A 23,119-nucleotide genomic window follows, 5' to 3' on the forward strand; every position below is an offset into this window, starting at 1 on the left:
AGCCCTAAAACATCGCCCAACACTTTGATCCCAACGAAAATCGGAGCACCCTACCCCTCGATGTGAATGAACAAAACAATTGAGTTTGGGCTAAGTGGTAGGGACAAAACGTTTATTGGGATTGGGCCTTACATGTGGTGGTGTAAATCCCTCTAAGATCTCTCACTGGTAGTAACCAGGACCAGGCTTTTTTTCTTAGGCCATAATTTAAATGGACAACACAACTACAGTGAGTCTATTAGAGCCTATTTAGACTCATAAAAGAAGACTTGAAGACTTGAAAATACAGGTAATTGTTTCTATTTTGATTATTTGTTAAATCAGTTGTTATATTTAGACCTCTCTGTTAGCAGTTTTAAGAAACAACATAGAGAAAATAGTTAGAAATTAGCTGTATTTTTACAGTGAGCATAATGTTACAGGATTGCCCCACAGAGCCACCTGCACCTCCTACAAACATCCCATGTGAAAACAGACATTTACACGGACTACTTTCCTACTTAAATTAACTAGCAATGAAGCCAAGTTCTTCATCTATATTCAGGCGCCAGGCAACTAGCTAATTGGCAGCTAACTAAGACGTTAAAGTGGTTTGTTTTCATGGATAGCTTTGGTAGCTAAAGCCTAATTTACAGTGCAGCACTGATGCAGATGGTGGGCTCATTTAAAAACAGCCAACAGAGTTTATATGCAATTCATTTACAGCCAGGCACCACCGTGGACAGCCAGATAATTTAAAAACAGGCACCGGCAAGCAACTTCCACATAAAAAACAGGCAGTAATTTAAACAACTATTTCATTTACAGCTGGGCACTGATGTAGATGGCCAGCTAATAAAAACCAGGCTCTCTTCCAGCCAGCTAGCTCGTTTACACTGTGGCAGGGGGCTGCTCTGTAGACTTAACATCATACAAGCTGGGACAAGATTCATAGCTCAGGCTGTTAATGGGAGGGCAGCATTTGCCACACAGCCAGTATACACACAGACTGCTCGGCAGACTCACACTCTTAAATATGCATGAAGTATAAATAAAAAATGCAAAATCACAATCACTTGTTATGTTTGCATGCCAGAGAGAGACCTAGATGATCTGAACTGTCCATAACATCTGTTTTCAGTATTTGTACCCTTTGATTGGGTTGAACATCCCACTACACACATACGCAATGATCAAGCAATGCTATTTTTGTATATGGGCATATGTGTGTGCAGTAAGGGCAACACAACTTCATGGAGCAGAATGGCTGATGAGCACTTAACCCAAGAAAACCCATGGCAACGTTCAGACAGCCAATTAATTATGGTTGTCAATCCCAAACTGTGGCTGCATGAACGTAGCCTCTGGCAGGCTGCAGACCAAAGCACGTCACCAGCCTGGTCTGAGGAAGCGCTTCAAAGGCTTTTTGTAAAGACCTTCACACTGACCCTGCTTCATGAGAGTCACTTGCCTACAGTCATTCAAAGAAGTGACATTTCAAAGAATATCTATGAAGACCAACACATCAAAGTATGCGAAGCCACTGTCTTGTCCGAGTGAGCCAACCTCACTGCCCTGCACTCACTGCGACTGAGAGTAAGGACTGCCCTCGGCAAGTCGCCACCTTAGAATTTTAAGGTTTCATCAGTATTATGGGTGGTTTTGAGATACTGAGCTTTAAAATTTTTCTATTCCAAACATCAATAATGATATGAACCTTTTTGCGTTACATAAAAAATCAAAAAAATGCATATAACTTAAAAAAACACCTTACATAATGTTAATACGTTTTCACAGAAAAAGAATATATGAATAATTCAATTTTGGCAAAGATGTCAGACAGAATCTTATAATTCCAAGGAGAAAGTGATGAAGACATTCCTCACAGATAAACAGCTTCTACTCAATTAGACCAGTGGACATGCACACAGTTGCATCTCATTTGAACATTGAGCTATATGGTAGATAAAGGGGCCCCACTTAGGAGGTTTTTGGGCAGTGGCGGTGGACTTTATCGTGCCTTTATGGTAGGTTTAGGGGGGTTTATAGCTGTCATTGCAAAACGTGCTAACATCAGTGGTATACCCAGTTCTGAAGCCTTGAGTTCAGCATTTCAGCAATTGTCTCCTTGATTTTTTGGGGCGAGAAACGACCATACTTGGGTGAGCGGCTGTGGAAGAGCGCGGGGTGGATCTGACAGGGAAACACTATCAGGACACCGACAGCAGTTAGCCTGTCACTCGAAGTGGCCTTAAAATACGCCTAAATTTAAGCCTCAATAAAATGTCAACAGTTGAGTTTTAAAAATTTCATCCCCGTACAGTTGTCATGAACAGGGATATTATAGAGAGCAAAACTGTTTTTTGTACCAGGCAGTAAACATACTTATTTCTACTGTAAAGTTGGGTATTTTAACACAGGGGTCTGTGATGATTCAGGAACTGCAGTTTTTGGCACTTCTGTGTTGGCTTCATTTTTTAGCCGTGGAGGTTGCCACTTGGGAAAAACATAGAGAAGTATGTCTCATCTTGTTTTCTTGAAGCTGAAAACTGACTTATCTCTTTGATGTTATAATAATGGACACCTGTATAATTGCCAATTGCACAAGGCCTCACCAACACACATAACATTTTACAGTGCACACACGCTGCACCCAAATCCAAATATGTACACACACACTTTAAATCTAGCGAGACAGCATGCAGCAGCCAATTTACATCCCCTATAGCTAGTTAGTTGTGTTTGCTAATTAATTTCTGCATTGCTATGGCAACACAAACATCCTAATGCGTTTTTCTTTGTTATTAATATAGCGTGTCAACATCACAAGGGAGTGTGTGTACGTGTGTGATGACAAAAGTGTGTGTTTGCGCCTCTAAATGTATGCATAAGCAAATTTGTGCATAATAGGCTACCATTGTGTCCTAACCAATCTAACTCCTACACCCATGATTGGATAATATGAAGGAATGACCAATTAAAAAGGTGATTAAATGAGACATACTTCAGTGAGAGAGGGAAGGAGGGCAGAGGTACTAAATGAGCAAGAGACAGAGAGAGAGTGTGAGAGAGGGGAGACCTGTTGGGTGTTTTTCACTACTACCTACTGGGAAAACAGAAACAAAGAGAAAATTCTGGGGAGGCAGAGATTGGTTTTCTTAATGTCTAGACTCTCACTAAGATTCTAATAAAGAGCATTTTCTCCTCTGAGTTATTTCCACTGTGTGCTACAGAAACATAAATCTGCCCTTAGCTAGCTTTTACAGCCATGTAAACACCAAGTTAATACAGTGTTTACTTATTATGCTTACAAACAAATAGCATATTCATCCTTAGATGTGGGTTTGCTGCGCGTGTGCATGATCGATTTTCAGAGCGCAGTCAACTTTGTTATTTCAGCAGGGATTATTTTCAATATCAATAATCTGTCCATTATTATCAGAATTTACACAATTAATCATTTTGTCAGTAAAATATCAAAAAAAATTTAAACATGCTCTGTATAATTCCCAGAGCCCGAGGTGATGTCTTCAAATGGTGTGTTTTATCCAACCAACAGTCCAAAAACCCAAAGCTATTCAATTTAGTCTCATGTATGACAATGAACGCATCAAATTCTCACATTTAACAAACATGAAATCAAGAAATCTGAAATCAAGATTTCTGGGTCAGTTTGATCCCAGATTAATTAGCCCTTCCTAAATCCTGCTCCTTTTTGCTCTGTGCTCTAATAACAGATGAGCAAGCTTTGAACTTGACAGAACCTCGGTCCACTTTCAAATGTACAATTTAAAAATGTTAAAAAGAAAAACAAATTTTCAAGATGGTTAAAATATGAGGCTGCAAGACCGTCATAGTCCTCACGGACACATTATGTTGTATATTATCACATCCCAAATTAGCTACTGTAGAAAAACGCTAACCAACTACCTCGCTAACTATAGCTACGTCAGAAGGAGTTATCCTAATGTCAGATCAACAACTCCAGTCAGGTCTGCTTCCTCCAAATTTCTGCGATAATAAAGAGTTTTAGAAAAGGAAATATATCTTAATTGCTCAAATATTTTTCAGATTAGATGAATTATCATTTGCCAGAAAGGATCAAGTCTAATAGGGATAAGGTGTCATTATTTAGATTATCTTTGTAAATCAGAATTTGCAGTGTTGGCTTGTTCATAGAAGTTAACATTAAGAATTTATCCTTACATGACAAAAACCACTGTTATAATTTACATGTAACAATACAGAATTATTTTTCTTTTATAAATAAACATATATATAATAAACACTGTGGCAGCCAGCTAAATGCAACCTACATGATGGATAGCTTACAAAAGCTACAGTAGTGCAGTGAATGATGTGTCCCCTGCAGATGACAGTTTGGCTGAGAATCACAGTAACTCAGATGTGGAAAAAGACTGTCAGCTAAAGCTTTATTACCTTAATAATGCCTTTCTTCACTTATAAATAAAGTGCTGCTTCACTGTTGTTGTCGGTCCTACACCAAATATTAAAGTTTAAAGACTCAAAAATGTTTAGGGCAGGCTGTCAGGCTGACATTTGGTCCTGTGTGCTACATACTTGAATTTAGAAGCCGAACATATTAGGTGAGTGACAAGCACCTAATATGTCCTGAGAGTGAGACAGAACCACCACAAGAGAGACACTGACAGACAGAGTGTGTTTTGGGAGAGATAGTGAGAGAGAGACCTGTGCTTGACCTCTGTCAGTGTAACATTTGTCCTGTATGTGTGCACATCTATGCGCTTCATGTGTGTGTGATGTCATTTATAACCTCTGTGTTATTGACCTTGCTCCTGCACAGACATCAGACTCAATCATTCACACACACAAACACACTCACACTGACACACTCATTCTCCATCACAAGACCAATGTGCGTGATCATGAGCCACCAACGTACTTGAAATTTATTGTGTTTCGTCTGGTTCGCAGTTTTCACTCTTTGTCGTTTTCTTATTATTCTGTCACACTCCTGCCCTCGACTGTGTGTGTGTGTGTGTGTGTGTGTGTGTGTGTGTGTGTGTGTGTGTGTGTGTGTGTGTGTCCCCTATAAGAACAGGTGCAGGAGACCGTCTGCATCTCTTCAGCATGAATTCACTGATCCTAGACCTGCCGAGAAATGCCTCTGTGTGTGTGAGTGTGTACTACAGAGTGTATACAGGAGCAAGTGGTGGTGAAATGAATGAGGGGAGAGATGAGAGGAGGTAAATACATATGGGGGGAGGGGGAAAGGTTTACCTTCCTTGGTCACTCATCTGTAACTGATTACACACACACACACACCCACACACGCCAATAAACCAGTGTCAATTTGGCCATAACTGACTATGAGAACGTCTCTCCTCTCCTTCTTTGCATTGGAAAATTAAACCTTTTTTGTCACATTCTTTCCTTTCTCTCCTTGATCTGCTATCTTCTTCTTTTTCGTCATTAGTGTCATGCCACGAACTGCTGCTAAATATAGGACAACAGGGAATGACAAAGGTTTTAAAGTAGGGATGCTATCAAACAGTTAAATGTCAAAAAGTTTAACCATTCTGTCCTAGACAGTATGGTTAAGTGTTGGTTAGTGTGTTTGTCTATTTATGTGTGTGTATTAGGCTTGTGTGTAATACAGTATTACCATACACCAAATCCTGACTGTGTTTTCAAATAGTACAAAATGCATACGTTCATCTTTCTATTAAACATATATGGAGATGCTGTATCGCGCTGATGCAATGCACAACACGCACCACCAGAGATCACTCTCTACAGGTGGTGACTGAGCTAAATCAGATAACAACTACAAGTGGTGGGGATAAGATGGGGAAAATAACAGTAGAGCCACCGTATTTTCAGATTTAACTGGGTGAATTAAGGGTTTGTTTTCAACACCACAAAAGATTGTGATTGATGGAACAGCAAAAAGACTACCTTAGACAGTCTGAGCTGACAGGTGAGTTTTATGTTGTGCCTGTGTGTGTTAAGTGTGTTAAGAAGGGTGTTAAGCTATTCTTAGTACAGTTAAAAAGCAAAAAAATGTATTTGGTAACAAAAATAGGTGTAAAAGTATAACTAGTCTTCACATTTGGTAAGCTTATTACACTAAAAAATCTAGGATATATATCTATATATATCTATATATATATATATATATAAAACCATTTGAAAAAAAATCAACGTATGGTGGTGACGTTCCTTAAAAGACTCCGGTCTCCTGAGAAGTCATGGGCCTCCTTACAAGACAATGTCCTTCTTTACTCCTTTACTTTACTGTCAGTGCAAAGGTCACATTATCACAGCCTTCCCAAATACAGGGGTTCCACATGAATTATTGGCTCATGATTACATGGGATAAGTACAATTTTTTGTGCATTATCTTTCATAGGAAAACATACGAACAATGCATGAGAACTGCCTGGGAAAAAAAATGTTGCCCATGCCTAGTGTGTCTGTTAGAAACTGTGCACTGTTGTGTTTGACAGCCCATTTTTCCTGAACCCTTTACCTTCAGTGTGCTCACACATATGCACTCTCACACACAAAAACAACAGTAATGGACAAACGGGCCTGAGCTGTCTTTTCTTATCAAATCTCAGTAATGGCATCCGTCTGTGTCCGGTCTGCACCACACACACAGAGTGATTGTCAGCACACTAAGAGTCACTAAGGTCACTGTGCGGTTTGCTTGGAAGTGCTCTCCCTTTCTGTCCCTCACTGCATCCTTGCAAGGCTGAGTTTGTCTGCCCTTGTAGGAGGAAATGAATCACACATACACGCACAGGCTATCTGTGGCGCTGAGACTGATTGAGTCACTCACAGAATACTGATGATCTCAGAGGTGAAGAGATGCCTGGAAGAGACAGATGAAGGAAGGAAAGAGCAGGAAATATAAAGGTTCACAATGAGGCATTCTTATCAAACCACAATCTTGTTAAACGGTGTATTTATACTAATCATTCTATTGTAAATCTGGTGCTGTTAAATATAAGACTTGGAAAATAAAATAGCTCCCAATTAGACTTCCACATTTGACTCCTTAAGATTGCTTTTCCTGGACTGAACTCTAGCTTGTCTGGCAACATAATACCACGCTAATGAGAGAGAGAATGTGTGTGTGTGTGTGTATGTGTGTGTGTGTTTGAACCAGGGGAATGTAAACAAACTCAAAGTTATACTGTTCTACTGAATGATGAGCTGGAAATAACAAAAAGAAAGTACTACTGGGAAGAGAAATACAAAATTGAAGTCAAAGGGAGGGCAGTGTGTAGGTGTGTGAGTGCATGTGTGTGAGTGTGTGTGTTCAGGCTCTGCATAGCTCACACTAGAGTATTAATGATGTTACATGGAAGTGTGCATGTGTGTATGTATTCAAGCCCAGTATCACCAAAAACTCCATCTCTCTTTCCTACACCACCCTCTCTCTCTCTTCTATAAAACACAGCTCTCTGATTCCCCTTTTTTCAATCAGGCAGTTTGGCCGCTCCCCAAAACTCAGCTAATTAGGAACAACAAGGCCCTCATCTCAAGGACTGTACACCATGTCCACTTTAATGCTCCTGGGTCGCCTGTCTGCTGTGCATGTGTGTTCGAGTGTGTGTGACAGGGAGATACAGAGGGGTCGAAAGAAGCCAAGAGAGATTAAAAGCTCCTTTTTGAAATTTTTAGCAAAGGTCTGACTTTTCCAGTTCTTTCCAGATAGGAGAATCACTTTTTGACCTTGATTTGAGGATTTTTTTTTCTTTAGTGGTTTATTTTATCTATCTGAAACATGTTTTATAATAATCAACATAAAAAGTTATTTAAATGAGACTGTGCTCATTTCATTGATTGCAAACTGCACACAGTGGTTGGAGCAAGACAATGAAATGTTATTTAAGAGGAAATATAATAAGAAAAATGACACACTAAAATGTTGAAAGTTGGGACTTATATTCTGTATATATTCTTCTCTACTCAGCAGATGTGGACTGTGGCTAGAAGCCTTTCATTGGTTGGCTATTTAGAGCCAGATTCTCTTGCTTCCACTATCTGAGTGTACCGCTTTCAAAATCTACAGGAAATGACAACAACAACACCAGCCTCTGAGCTAACAAACTACACTCTAGTAATGACAAGTTTTGATGGAGATTTGGATTGTTCAATAAGGCATAATTACAACTCTTTCGGTACATTATCGTTAAGATCTACATCGAATAAAACAACTTGTAAACACATCTCCTAAAAGCCTAGACATCGTCTCTCAGGACTCTCATGCCTGATGTTGCTCTGTTTTCTGACATGGCCAGTTGGAGTTTATTTGTCACATCTTTCAAAATGTCCCTCCAGTCAAATGCAGCCCGTTCTCGTTCAGAACTCATAAATTAATGTCGCTTTGTCAGTGCTTTTAAAGTAAGTGCTTAACACCAAAAGCACCTTTCGGTGTGCACGAAACACTGCTGGCTGGTGTCAGCTGATAACGCCACCAGACAGAACCGGTCACAGTGTTATCGTACACCTGTGGACGGCATCCTCTGCATCCACATGAAATGTGGCAGGGTGGTGTCAAGTGGAAACACTGCTGGTAACAACGGATCCCACAAACCCGGACTTAATAGCTCCTGGAAGTAGCATTAATTGCTAGCGGTGCAGTGGAGTTGCAGCAGAGAAGACCATTTGTGACGGGCTTAAACAGGGTAAGATGTCTAAAGAATCATTGTTTTTATAATCAGCATATTTTAGCTAAATTAACATGTGCATTAAAGCAAGATATTGGATTATCTGCCGCTATATTAGTAGATTTACGAAGCAATAACAGATATGCTATCAGAGTAACCTAATGTTAGTACACTGTACTGTATGTACTGCACACATATCGTTAGCCGCTAACAGCCAGTTAATTTAAAAGGTCTTGCTTTTGAGTAGATTCATCTAAGACTGGGGAGTTAAAGGGGAGAAAAGGCTTGTGTGATTTATTTTACAGCTCAGTGTGAGTTACATGTCAGCTTTGCTAAGGATAACATGGTGCTGTCTTGTGATATATTAGTATTGATATGGATTAAGAATTCACATTTGAGACTAATAAACAAAGAACATTAAACAAAGAACAAAAAAACATTAAATTATAAAAAATTAATAATAATAATATAAAAAATTATAAAAAAGAAACGTTATTTAAGGGTGAATGTTTTTAGCTTTGTGATTCTGTTGACTCCATTTGTCTATATTATGTTTCAGCTCAGCTGATTTTCCACTGATGGCAAAGGGAGGGAAGCTGAAAGACCTGAATGAGATCGCAGGGTAAGTCATTTGGAAAAATTTAAGATACTAGGTTTAATGGGGAATTATTCTAAACACTGACATTGTTACACTACTTTATTATATTATTTTTTATTATGGTGTTATATATGTAATCTTGTTATTTTATATTGGTAACTTACAATAGGAGCACTGGGTGCTGGAGGAACTATTTCAAAGCGGGTTATAAAAACGCAGAAGGCTCTAGTTTAATGCAGTTCATTAACATGCATTCAAATGCAGTGGTATACACTTTGCATTAAAATCACTCTCTTATATAAACAGTAGTGTGACAACATAAAACAATGTAGCTAGACCTCTTTAAACAAAGGAAAAAGCTTGGACACAGGGACCGGCAGGCTGACGAAGGATCAAAGTCTGATAAATTATTAAAAAAGGATCAATATTTGTTGGCCTATCATATGAAACACTATGGACAAATGCTGAGGTTAGCACAGCAAAAGCTAATTTCCAAGTGAGTAATTCACTATGAGAAGCGCAAACTTTACACAACTAACAAAGTTTCATAACTGAAGCTGGGGAACAAACACACCTCATCTCCCAAAGGAGTTTCCCACCCAGGCCTATAAAGGTATGTCTGACCCTCTCTCCTGTCCTTTTCTCCCTCCCTCTTTCAGCAAAAGAGCTACACAGGATTAAATGGAGCCTGGAGACTCCCTGCACTAAGACAGCACCCTCATCCTGAGTGTCAGCTTCCTGTCCTCTGCAAGCCTTTCCCTGTTCCTTATTTTTTTTAACCATATACAAGGCTTCCTAATGGTGTGCTCTTTCTTTGGGTAAAATGTTCTAATGCAGTTTTTGAAAATGACAACCTCATGTATTTTTTGTAGTTGTAATCTGTGGTGAGTGTAAGACTACTTCTGCTGGCATTACTCAACAACCTTTTCCTCATCTGCATGTCAGCGTGCCTCTTCACACCTGGATCATCCCCATGCAGCACAGCAAAGCATGGTGGAGACTATCTGAGAGGACACCACAAAAGAAAGGGCACATACCAACTGCTTGATGTACTATTTATGTTTCTGAGTTTATTAGATATTAATTAAATTAATTAATTGCAGTAAGTAAGTCAGTAGAAAGTCAAAGATAAATAAAATACATATTTATATATATAAAAAATCTGTAAAGCCACTTCTGAAGCAAAATATACTTCCCATAATGCCCTCGTTACCTCTCCGTGTTCCAGCTGTGTTCTACATATTTACTGTAACATGGCTAAACACACTACTTCCCCCTAAATCCTTACACACACACCTGTTGGACTTTGAAGTTTGTGTGTGCATTGGTTGAAACATGTTGCAGTGCTCCTCTTTCATTTTATTATTTGATGGTGCATTATCTCTCCCCTTCTCGTGGATAAGTGGCCAAATGTAGTTGACATGACATTACTGTATATATTTTCAATGCAGGTACAATAAAGTTCCTAAGTAGAGCAATTTTCAGCTGTCCACAATAAGTACTTTTGGTGCCAGTCTCAGAAATGAAGATAAACTCACTCCTTCTAGGAGGAACATTTCAGTCGCACAGGGAGAACTGCTAAAGGCCTGTTTCACACAGCACGCACCAGCAGTGCTTGAGCAGCGACGAACCTGATGGTTTTTTTTCGGTGCCCATGAGTAAGAGCATTCACACTGCCTGCTTGAGCAGCTTATTAGATGCGTCTCAGCTGTGTGTCAGCCGCGACACATCTAGAGAAACGGTGGCTTGCCAATTTTTTATGCATGCAGTGCACCTTTGTCAGCAGAAATAGACAGTGAAAATGGTGTTTTGATGATTATATTGACTCTATACCACCTTTAACTGCAGTTTAAAAGTCTGTCTCTGTCACAGAGATGAGGAAATACAAAGATGTCTGTTTTACTCCAACTTCTCTGCTTCTGTTTCAAAATAAAAGCCCTCTGACAAAATCTCTGTGGACAGAATCCCATTAGTTGCTGACACAAGGCAATTTATTTTGAAATGTGCAGGACCATGTTGTCGGCAATGCAGGACTTCCTACTTCAAGAATGAGTGGAATTTATGCTTATAAATGTGGAAATACAGAATTCACAGTTGCAGGCAGTGATGCAGCAGCGAAGTTGCAACAATGCTGCATGTGTGAATACCACAAGCATGAAACACGCTGCAGCTTGGCAAGGCTGCTGCCAACACTGCTTACACTTGCTGTATATAACAGGCCTTAGAGTGCTGGAAACATTATAACTGCTGCTATCATTATTGCTCCCTCCTTGAGCCGGATTCAACAAATACAGTCAAAGTCTTGTATGAAAAGATACCATTTTTGGACCCGACTGAAAATGTATCATAACCTCACAGCTGAGCACAATTACTGAACAAAACTGAATAAATGCATTTGTAAATAAATAGTTACATACATTTTAAATTTGCTTCTACCTCCACTCTCTTTCCTCTAGCCAGCCTTCTCTCACTCACACTGCAAACATATTTTTGTGTGTGTGTGAGAGAGAGAAAGAGGGAGGTGCACACACTAGTGGCTTATTTTATGTAGCCTGAAGCTTGTGTGTCTCATGTCAGTCAGGACTGTGTGAGTGCTTACCTGCATGTGTGTACAGTATGTATATGTTTAAAAACCACATTTTATTCCTTATACTACTTAGTTTGCCTGAGTAGAAAGGTAGCCTTTATCCATAAACACACACACATACACACACCAATCAGATGGTCGCCAAGGTTGAAGCTCCTGCCCTGTAAGTGTGTGTGTGTGTATCTTGTGGTCTTGTGGTTTGTTGACATAGCCGAGGAGGCAGTGCTCACATTGAGTGGTCGCATTTTACTATTAGATGAAATGTTGCTTTGTGTGGACACACCCTTGCACACACACGCACGCATGACGCATGCACACACAAGCGCGAAAACACACACGCGCGCGCACGCAGGCACACACACACACACAGACGGTATATTGATTGAGGAAAAGGAACAGGCTTGTTATTGACGGAGTATTATTTGCGTGTAGCAGACAGTACGTTACATTCATTCTCTTTTCCTTGCTAGCAGACGCTCATTAGATTTTAAACATATGGCCCACCAAAGAAGCTGACCACACACACACACACACACACACACCCACACCCACACCCACACTCACACACACACACACACACACACACACACACACACACACACAAAAATCCAGATAATCTACAGTCAGGGCAACGTTATAGACTTTGGGGTGAAAAAATCTGTTTAGATGCAGTCCTGTCTCCTCGAAATTACATTTATACACAACTAATTTGAAAGCCCAAATATGTATTGAGGGAAATGTAATGCAGAGTGTTATCGTTACGTTTTACCTACCTCTAAGACTAACCGCCATTCCTAATCTTTTAATCCTTCTGCGATTCGTCTTTTAAAATTCTCTTTAAATTTAATTTTTTATTGTTTAAAATAGTAATTGTTTATTTTATTGGGAATCAAACTAAACTTAATTCAATTTATATATTTCTGCATTCCACTGAACTCCTTGGCATATTTTTTTTGTATAATTTATATATTAATAATCTATTTATGTGTCCACACATTACTGTATGTGTAAAAAGAAAATTTGTAAAACAAATTGCCCCTGGGGGGGTTTAATAAAGTTGTTTGAATCTAAATTGAGCAATGTTTTTTTTCTATTACCATAATGAGAAAATGTCTCAAAAATGTTGATAGTTAACATATCAGCAAAATGTTCACTGACAATGTATATCTGTTGTTTCCTGCTAAAATAGGCAAAACATTATTCACTCGTGGTAACTACGCCATTATTTTTCATACCTTTTTTAAATTAAAACTTAACTGATGTCGCAGTTGTTCCCTAAACTTAAAATGCCTTTGTTGCTGAAACTTAAGGGCCAATTCATAATTTCTGCTTTTCTACCCATGTTCACGAGGGTCTGCAAAAACCCTATGTGGACAACCACGTACAGCCCATTTTTGTGACTGCACTGACTGCACGCATGGCAAGTATGTAGCCTGGGCATGCTGCAATCTCTCATTTCACAGTCCAGTCGATTCCAAAACACTGCAGTCAAGCCAGCTGCAGCCACTGTACTGTGGTGAAGGTAGTACATTCACCTCAAACTCAATGTCTGTCTTGTTTCAGTTCCACCTGATGTTGGCAGTAGGACGGTAAACTCAACTCTTGGCCCTCCCGTTTACTGTTCACGTGAACGTTGCTGTCCAGTGACGTACATTGAGAAAAGTATGTGTGAGCCTTAAGTCATAAGTCTGGACATGAACACAGGATTCTGATGTCACAGTCTCGCAGTTTGTTCACCATTGTCAACCCCTTATTTGAAAAGCCATGAATGTTGCGTTTCATTATCTGAAAGAAATGTATTTGAACATAATTAAGCCAGTGATTATGTTGCCTGAATTATGCCTGCAACAACGTAATTAACAAAGTAGTTTAGTAAAAATAAAACCAAGTAAATTCACAAAATGTTGGCAAGAAAGCTGCCTGTTCATGTAACTGATGTGCTACCAGTCAGTCACTCATTATTTACTCTTGTCTCTGTTTTTCTGTTCCCTGTCAATCATCTGTCTTTCTATCTTAATGTCCGATTGTCTAAATCTGCTGAGAGATAACCTGCGGCCATCACATGTCTATTGATTTAATGCACATACACACACTTCATCTCCATAACCCATGTATTGATTAAGCTTCACTAAACAAAAAGTGCCTACCCATCACTTTGATTAATCCTGTACATGCCCAGCCTTTTCCCTGGCACAATACACTGACATATTCAAATGAAAGCCCCAGCATGTTCAACAACTGTATTTGCTGTTTTCACTAGTAGCGATTAGATTGTTTGTGTGTTCCTATTAGATGTTAATGGTTAAACTATTCTGTTTTGTTTCTGTTGTTAAATCAATCAGATGGAAAATGCAGCTGCAAATGTGGATCATTTTCTTGGATGACAGTTATTGAGAAGATGGTGGATGTGATGGCTCTGTTTGTGAGATGCAGGAGCACCTGGTAATAGCAGTCTTTCAAAAGAAAGCAGTTTTGGAGACAGAGAAGATTTTATGTCATCTCTTAGGAGGAATGTGCACAGCAGAATCACGTAAAATGATAGAAAAGTAACCCTTTTTCTTGTGGAGACTACACATGTTCAGATAAGGTCTTTACCATTTACCCAAACTTAAAGTAGCATTATTTTTATATATAACCATATGCTCTATGCTGAAACCACTGTTGTAACACTCAAGACCAGTCTCAAGACCAGTTTCAAGACCACTTTTTTCATTTTAATTGGGACTTGCCGCAGTTTCAGACAAATTAGGACTCGGGATTTTATTTCAGAGACGGTCAAAACCACAACCACTAAGTTGCCTGTGCCAAAAGGAGTGTTGAATAAAATGAAAAAATAATAAAATAAAAGTTGATTAAAATCTTCTTATTGTTTGTATTTGTTTGGTCATAGATACCGGATATCAAGACATCTCTCATGGTACACTTATATATACACAAATCTATACAGTATGGCAATAAAAGAGGTGAATTTCCATTTGTTTTCTGGGTATTTTTATGGGAATGTAGATCTTTCATATCAATTGCGTCAAGCAAGCACAAGTGTGTCATGCAGTGTGGGACTCGCACTGGTCTAGTCTTCGTCTTGACTCAGTCTCAATTCCTCAAAGTATTGGTCATGAACTGATCACGGTTAACTTGACTACAACACTGGCTGAAACTATCACTTGTTCAGAAAAGGGAAAAGCCTACACAGACACCTGGCCTTAGTGTTACAGAAGAGGAGGACTGGTTGAAAGCATGATGATAATTACAGTTATGAAGTGAGTTGGCACCACCTTCAACAGATGGTTTTTTTTTTTATTTTTTAAGTACAGAGACACACACTTGCTGATAACATGCTAACGCTACATCAACACTGACAATTAGCTCACAACGTCACACTTGGTCCTTTTAACCCCAACATCAGTCTGAAGAGCCTTAAGTAAAGCCAGACTTTTACAAGGAATAACAATTCCTATTTTATGACCTTTTGTCAGATATGCTTTGCAGGAGAAATATTTTAAGAGGGTCAAATGAGCTTTAGACACAGATGTGTTTCGGGTGTGTGCATGTGTTTTGCTTGTTAACTTTGATATTTAGACCAGAGAGTCGTGGCAGGAGATTTAGAGCAGCTTTGCTCTGTGTGACTGGCTCCAATTAGTCTGGAAAAACACACGTGCACACACACGTAACAAATACCTGTACATGCATTTGTGCACATGGGCACAGATAACTGCGCAAACAAATTGGACAAATACCCGGATTTCTGCACACAAGAAAGTACGCTTGGATTGCTCACACGGATGCATACACACAACTACACCAGCCCAAAACACCAGTGAACTAACACAATGAGAGAAATCAAGGACAGAACAATGCATTAAGTGTTTCAGGTGGTTAAGTTTTTATGTTTAGATATTTTTGGTCCGTCAAGCCTTTATCTCAAAAACTTTCCAGCTTCTTGAATGTTGATATGTACTATATTGGATGTTCTTGGAAACCTGCTAACCTGGCTGAAGTTGTTGGAATAAAAACAGTCACATGGTCCGGGGGCGTCGGGTGGCTCAGTGAATAAAGCAGGTGCCCCATATATGAAGGCAGTGTCCTTGGCGCAACAGCCGCAGGTTCGGTTCCAGCTTTGCCCAAAGTTGTTAGTGCAATATCAGCAGCTTTTAAGAGATTTTTCCGAAATGTTTAATTTCCATAGCAGGCTTATGATTATTGCTTAAATGTCACTTGGGAACCAAAACCAATCACACCTCCAAAACTACCGGTAATACTGGTAATATCTGATGTAAACAGTGATTTAAGTGCAGAAACATTGGAAATGTTGAAGAGCACAAGTTGCTAGGGTCAGTTATAACCGCTACATCGATGTATACACAATCCGTGTAACCCTGACCTAATGCCTTGCACTCTGTTGCTGCATTTGCAAGGTTAAAATTAGCCCAAGGTGTCTGAAATCAAGGTGGTATTTTGTTGAAGTTTTTTTTTTGTTGTGTTTTTAACAAAAGTGCTAATTTGTCTTTACAAATCATCCAAGGTTTGTTTCTGAAAGTGCACCATTAGCATTTAATATCATGCTTTACCAATTCAGTGACAAAAGAATGGAAAAATGGGTTTAAAAATGAGAAGCTGAAAGCAACTGAAAATGCTCGAAATGTCAGGGTTTATTTGAGTGCTTCTGTTTAAGTAAATTTACTTTAAATATTTTGAACTCATCTCCAAGAAATGAATGAACAAGAAATCATTCACATTATCTTTACAGAGCTGTTCCTTCTTCATCAAATACTTTTTATTCCCTTTTTATGGGAAATACATTTTGTAATTTCCTAGTGCTAGAAACTGATAGCCAAGCAATTAAACTCGTGTGAAGAAAAATAAATGGCTGCTCTTTTATATTTTCATTACCTATTGCACCAAGATGCTTTACAGATGCTTCAAAGGTGCAAAGTCACATCATGCACTCAACACACACAATGTCAGGCTGCAATGTAGAACAACCCATGCAGAAAAAGAAAAGAAGGGTGAGGAAAAGAGAGAGTGAGTAGAAGGTCAGTTCTTTTTTCATTCCTGTATTAAAGGACTCTACTTGCTGCCAGCTCCAGTGACACTTTTACCTTTTAGACCCAAAGGATGTAGTGTGTGATTGTGTGTGTGCATGCGTGCGTTTTTGTGTGTGTACTTGCTTTTGCACGTCATTCTGTGTGTGTGTGTGTGTGTTTCTCAACACATCTTCCCCCGGGCTACGATGCAATGTTTCTTGGATTTTCTATAAATATTCATAGTCATGATTTGTTCAACACGCCTATCATTCCTCTCCTCTCCTCTCCTCTCCGTTTTCTGTAGTTACATTCTCCAAAACATGCGGTTCTTGCATTATACTGCTCTCACTCATTCCTCCAGACATCCATCTAAATCTCGGCTCTCTGTTTCTCTCTCCTTCCAGGATCCCTCTTTCTCTCTCCTCCTCCATGATAAGCTTCAGGTGCCCAACAGCTCTCGGCGGGCGTGGAACGAACGTGACAGCCGCTGTGATGTCTGCGCCACTCACCTAACTCAGCTCAAACAGGAAGCCGTGCGCATGGTCCTCACCCTTGACCAATGGGATTTGTCTCCCCCCTCTTCCCCTCCAGCCCTGATTGGACGATATGGATGTCAAGGACCTTCAGGTCCAGTGGGAGCATCAGCAGCACCAGGAGGTCCTGCATCACGAGACTGGATTCCTCCTTTTCTTCCTTCCTCCTCCTCCTCCTCCTCAGCTGCTGCTGCTGTTTCACACCCGCCTTCACAGTCACTATCCCCAAGCCCAAGCCAGACCCCAACGCCAAGCCCAAGCCACGGAACATCCAACGCCAGCCATGGGAGTCCCTCAGTGGGGCAAACATCCGGCAGCTGTGCTCCCACAAACCAGCAACCTCAAGGCCCAGGGCACAGACTCGGGTCCAAGCCCAGCTCCCTGGGGCTTGGAGGTGGGGGGGACAGAAGAAATGGTTCCCCCAGTTTGGGAAAAGTTGGTGCCCAACAGCACCCAGTGACTGGAGTAAACAGCCCTGGCAATAATAGTGGTAATGCGAGTGGAGCAGTACTGAGTACAGCAGCTCTGCAGGCCCATCAGCACCTGAACCGAACTAATGGAGGCGTTACCCTCTATCCTTACCAGGTAAGACACCTGTAAAGGTGTGTGTGTGTGTGTGTGTGTGTGTGTGTGTGTGTGTGTGTCTGTGAACCATGCAGTCACACAGAAAAATGTGTAGAGTTACTCTCATGAGGATATTGCAAATATTACCATGGAAACTAAAACAATTAATTGTGGTCTTATATAATTACAACAAACTATAAGAGGCTACAAGCTTGCAGATGAACACATCTCTTGATAGGATTCCGACAGACAGACAGGACTTGTAACATTTTAATTTTTCAGCTTGTAGGTGCAGCTACCTTTGGTAGTGAGACCTTTTTTGGAGAGTTGACACTGATAACACCTGACCTCTGAGATGATGTGTTCAACATAAACAGACAGGCTCCTCTCTATTCTCCTGCACACTATCAAAGACATATTAAAGTCTGTCCTGCTTTATACATTTATTTCTCCTCAATGGTAGAAGTGCTCACTTAAAGGTCCAGTGTGTAGGATTGAGAGGGATATTTTGGCAGAAACTAATATAATACGATAAGTATGTTCTCTTTAGCGTATAATCACCTTAAAAATAAGAATCACTGCATTTTTGTTACCTTAAAATTGTTACATAGGGAGCGGGTGCTCGTCTACAGAGATCCCCTTTATGTTTCTACAGAAGCCCAGAACAGACAATCCAAACACTGGCTCTAGATAGGGCCATTCACGATTATACATTTTTGTGTTGGCCACAGTAGTTTGCAGCTCCTCCACAATGAACAGTGTCGGACAAACATTAACTTGTAAAACAGGTTACATTATTCAGTGTTTTTATCCGGTTTAAATCATTGGGTCCGTTCAGAGAGGGAGGGATCTCTGCTGATAATTAGTCGATAAAAACCTCCTGTATTTCTGGATCAGCAATAAGGTTAGCACACATTAAGTTATCACAGAAAAAATATTGAGCATTTATTAACTCATTGAATGCCACTGACGTATATATATGTCATTCAAAAGCCAACGTTCGAGTGCCATTGACGTATATATACGTCAAAGTGTGTTTTCTGCAGCTGGCACAAGGGGGCACTCTCACGCTCCTTGTGTGTAATTTTGGGGCTGCTGGGATTCGTAGTTGTAGTACAAAAGACGGTAGCTCAAAACATGAAGTGGAGTAGCCGGGATCAGAGAGCAGAGTAATCTGTACGGAGGTGATGCGCCAGCGGACGCTGGAAGAAACTCTCATGGATCTGCCCCCCCCGCTCTTGACTGAGTGTCCCGCAGTCATTTGAAAAAATGAGTGTTCAAAGCAGGCCCGGTCGCCCGAATACTGCAGGTAGGAATATTGGAAGAGGACTCCGGTTCTATTTTGTGGGTTTTCTCTCTCTGGAACTGGAGCTGATTTGTTGCATTGTGCTGTACTTTGTATATTTACACATTAACACACATTTGTAATACAATTTTCAGATGTCTTTTATGTAATTGAAGGCAAAATTATAACATTCAAATCACTGTTTTGCTTGACAGACTCCCTTTCACAAAAATGCAGTTTTCTCAGCTTTCTAGAAAAAAAATGGTCTTTTTGATGAAACTAGCCTCTATTCAACTTCAGATAAATCAAGAATGGAACAAGGTGCAAACAAACGTTTTTTCCATGACGAAAAAGAGAGTTTCTTCTTTCATTTGAGCAATTTGGTGTTTTCAGAGTCTTTGTACAAAATATTCTGTGGGTCTTGAAAGATGACTCAAAATGGCCAGAAAAGCTGGCACAAGCCACTTTCCATTATATAATAGGGCTGGCACTCAGTGAGTTAACAGGTCCTGGGCTAGCAGCCCATCTGCAACATGCCAAACAACGTAGGAGAAACGTTTATTTGTAATGTGAAACTGCTTTATTCAGCGTTTTTACAGGTTTTAATCATCTCGTCGATTTGTTTTGGAGAGGAAGAGACCTCTGTGGATAATTTGGTGGTCCTGGTAAAATCCTCCTAAGCAAATGAATACTGAAGGAATTTAAAAATGGAGGAGTTTCAGCAGGTTGTAATCTGCAGTCCTCACCCTTAGATGCCACTAAATCCTCCTAAATCTCACACACTGTTCCTTTAAGGGACTAGCTACAAAAAAAGTTAATCAAAAATCTTAAACTGCAAAGAGACGTTGTGAAGTTTGTTTCTCCCCTAAAAGAGATCCCGATGAGGACTCAATAATGGACATAGAATTCATGGATTCAATAACATCTCTGTTCGAAAGAGAGGCAAATGTCGTCTTTTTTAACAGGAGCGAGGCAGGACATAAAGCATTAAGTAGACATGATGTAAAGTGTAGAAGTGACTCAAAGTGAAAATGGAGATAAAAGAATGAATTTTAGGAAGAGGGGAATCACAAGTAGACAACAGAGGAAGATAGTAGGGGGGAGAAAACGCCTCAGGTGATGTGTGGTCTAGAGGTGTATGGAGGGAGGCAGGAGAGCTGAGACTGCAGGGGAGATCCAGAGGTGTGTGTGTGTGTATGTATGAACGTGTTCTACAGATGTAATAATTCATACAGTGATAATTAGAACTCTAGGGACTCTATGTCACACACCCCCAGTACCCCTTCACTCCTTCACTCTCATTCTTTCACACACACTCTTTACTTATTCCTTATGCCTTTTTTTTTCCCTCTCCCCTATTATTTCTCCCGTCTTTCTCATACTTTGTGTGTTTCGCATTCAGCCCCTCTTCTATCTTTCTGTTTCCCATCTCACATTGTTTTTATGCAGCTCATGACTTGAATTAGATTCAGAGATATGGAGTCATAGATGGAAATTACTTTGTCCAATCTCTGGAATTGTTTCGTTATCTTTTCCTACTGGTCAGAAATAAATTAGGCATGACAGCCTCTATATATTCTGGCATGTCTCTGTGGAAAAGACAATGAAAGTGTTCAAATTTGAAAGAGCATTTCTTTCTTGCCTAATTTCAAATAATCACATAATTATGACTGATTTTTTTTGGTTTAATTTTTTTCCCTTTGCTTCTGCTTATTTATTATTTTTGGATAAATTGCCTCATGTTGGCGGTCTACAGTATTCATGAATGCGTTGATTTTGCTTTTTTTAAAAAACTAAAAAACATGTTTCTCTTAAAAACAACATCTTTTTTTCAGGTTTTTTATTTGATGTTTGTTGCCTTTCATAATATCACACTGTTTAGATGACTTAACACTGTTAGCTAGCAAGAAAGAAAGCAAAAAAACAAACATTTTTAATGCATTTATATCCATTAAATATGTATTTGTTTGTGTGTGTGTTGTTTTGTGTGCATGTACATTAAAACAACTTGTATTTCAGCATCTGTGTGCAAGTGTGTGTGCAAATGGGCTCTGTTTTGTGTACAGTATGTGTTGTTTGCATGTGTGCATGCATTTACCAGTGTATTTCTGTGTTCTGTGTTTTAGTTTGCGGCTGTGTTGGGAGGCTTGAAATGTTAGCAAGTCTTGAGTGTTTGTGTTTGGGCTTTGACAGTAATGGTGTTTCAGCAGGAAAGGAGAAACAGAGCACAATAATAAATCACCCTCGTTTAGACTTACCCCCGAGAGAGGAAGCAAAGGGGGAGGAGCTGAGCAGGGAGATGATCAAAAAAATACAAACGGAAAGTAAAAACGAGAAAATGAAGAGCAATTAGAGTGACAGACAGAGAGATGTGGGCAGAGAGGATGAAGAGAAGGTTCGAGAGATGGGTCGAAAATACGAGAGAGAGGAGACCATTTATTATATTCGTGTATATGGACAGACTGCTGAGATGTCAAGCGACCTCTGCTCTGTATTTCCTTTTTGCCACAGAATTGGATGTTGTTGCTTCACTGCTGTGCACTTAAGAGCATAAAAACATTGTTGTTCATGTTGTTGCATCAGTGGAGCTTTCAGATGATCTTATGGTGGAAAATGAAAAACCTCTTCCAACATGTTCATGCAGAACGAGAAAACTAACACATGTAGAGTGATTGCAGGGAAAATGAGTAGGGTTTCACTTGAAACTCTGCACCCAGAATCAGAAGGTTTTATGGGAAATGTGGTCTTGCGCTTCAGAAATACTGACAATAGCAACACTGGTATGGTCTTATTTGATGTAATTACTATTATTCTTAATAAATTACAGTTAGTCACCTTCAGAAGGAGCTCAACAAGAAACAGAGGAGACCGAAGGGAGGAAGGACGCAGAGGTAGACAGAGAATGGAAGAGAACCGTCTGCCAGTGTAGTCGACATTAAAATCCTGCTGGGTCAGCCATCTAAGGGGTGACAACCTCCGTATTTTATATTTATTGCGACTTTTCCTTTTGGTCCCACAAGAAGTGTAGAACAAATGGAAAATGCTGAATCAGTCAGAACAAGGAAGACTGATTATAACAGAGTGAGTGTGAATCTGCCAGGTAGTTTACTGGGATTGGTGAGCCAGTGAAGGTCACAAACTCTTTTTAATGGATTTCAAGTAATTTCACGTTTAATCACTGATTAACGCAGATTGTTTTATTGGCAAAAAGTCCAATCTAACCCCAAGCTTGCCTCAGACTGGCTATCGTACACATATTAAGGTTTAACAGCTCAAGGTAAAATTTATCGTCAATAATATCGTACTCAATAATAACACACAGAATAAAATCAAACAAAAACACGTACAAACACAGGAAAGTGTTTGTAGTATGAAATACATCATAATGGACTATATATGTAAATGGCACAGCAGTGGATATGGAAATTAGTTAATCTGTTAAGTCAGTCTACATATTGAGAGGATCCAGCATATGCTAATTTCCTGGGTCCAGTTACTGACCAAGATGGTCACAAGTGCAGACCAAAGGTCCAGACTTTAAAACCACTGGGTGAGGTCAGACAACAGTGTGCTCAATGATATATAGGTCTTTAATTTTACCAATGAAACAACACAAAAACCCATCTGTCCTTTTGTAGCATAGCCAACTGTGTCACATTTGCAATTACTGTTCCCTGGAACAGGCAAAAACTGTCAATTTACAGTTAATTTACTTTTTGGTCTCTTTTAGTGCTGGTGGTGTCTGTGCTACTCTTGGGCTCTCTCTCTCTCTGGCAGGAAAAAACAAATCTAACATTGTCTCTTTGCCCTCTCTCTGTCCTTCAGGCAGCTAATTGAAAACAGGTTTATATTGTGTGTGCCTGTGTGTGTGTGTTTACACTGTTTC

At 39.8% G+C, this 23,119-nt stretch overlaps 1 protein-coding gene and 1 long non-coding RNA gene across 3 annotated transcripts in view; one reads left to right on the forward strand and one right to left on the reverse strand.

Moving 5' to 3' along the window:
• kif26ba (kinesin family member 26Ba) overlaps positions 1-23,119 on the forward strand; it is a 110,041-nt gene that overhangs the window by 20,923 nt on the left and 65,999 nt on the right. For both annotated transcript variants that reach the window (XM_088079146.1, XM_088079153.1), the window contains exon 3: positions 17,256-17,969. In XM_088079146.1, the coding sequence (XP_087935272.1) occupies positions 17,256-17,969 (714 nt within the window). The remainder of the gene's footprint in view (positions 1-17,255; positions 17,970-23,119) is intronic.
• The window catches only part of LOC148190433 (uncharacterized), a 74,181-nt gene that overhangs the window by 17,393 nt on the left and 33,669 nt on the right, over positions 1-23,119 (reverse strand). The window lies entirely within an intron of this gene.

This window comes from Plectropomus leopardus, chromosome 1, assembly GCF_026936395.1.
Source record: "Plectropomus leopardus strain MGB_pleo_1.0 chromosome 1, ASM2693639v1, whole genome shotgun sequence".
Taxonomy (NCBI): Eukaryota; Metazoa; Chordata; class Actinopteri; order Perciformes; family Serranidae; genus Plectropomus; species Plectropomus leopardus.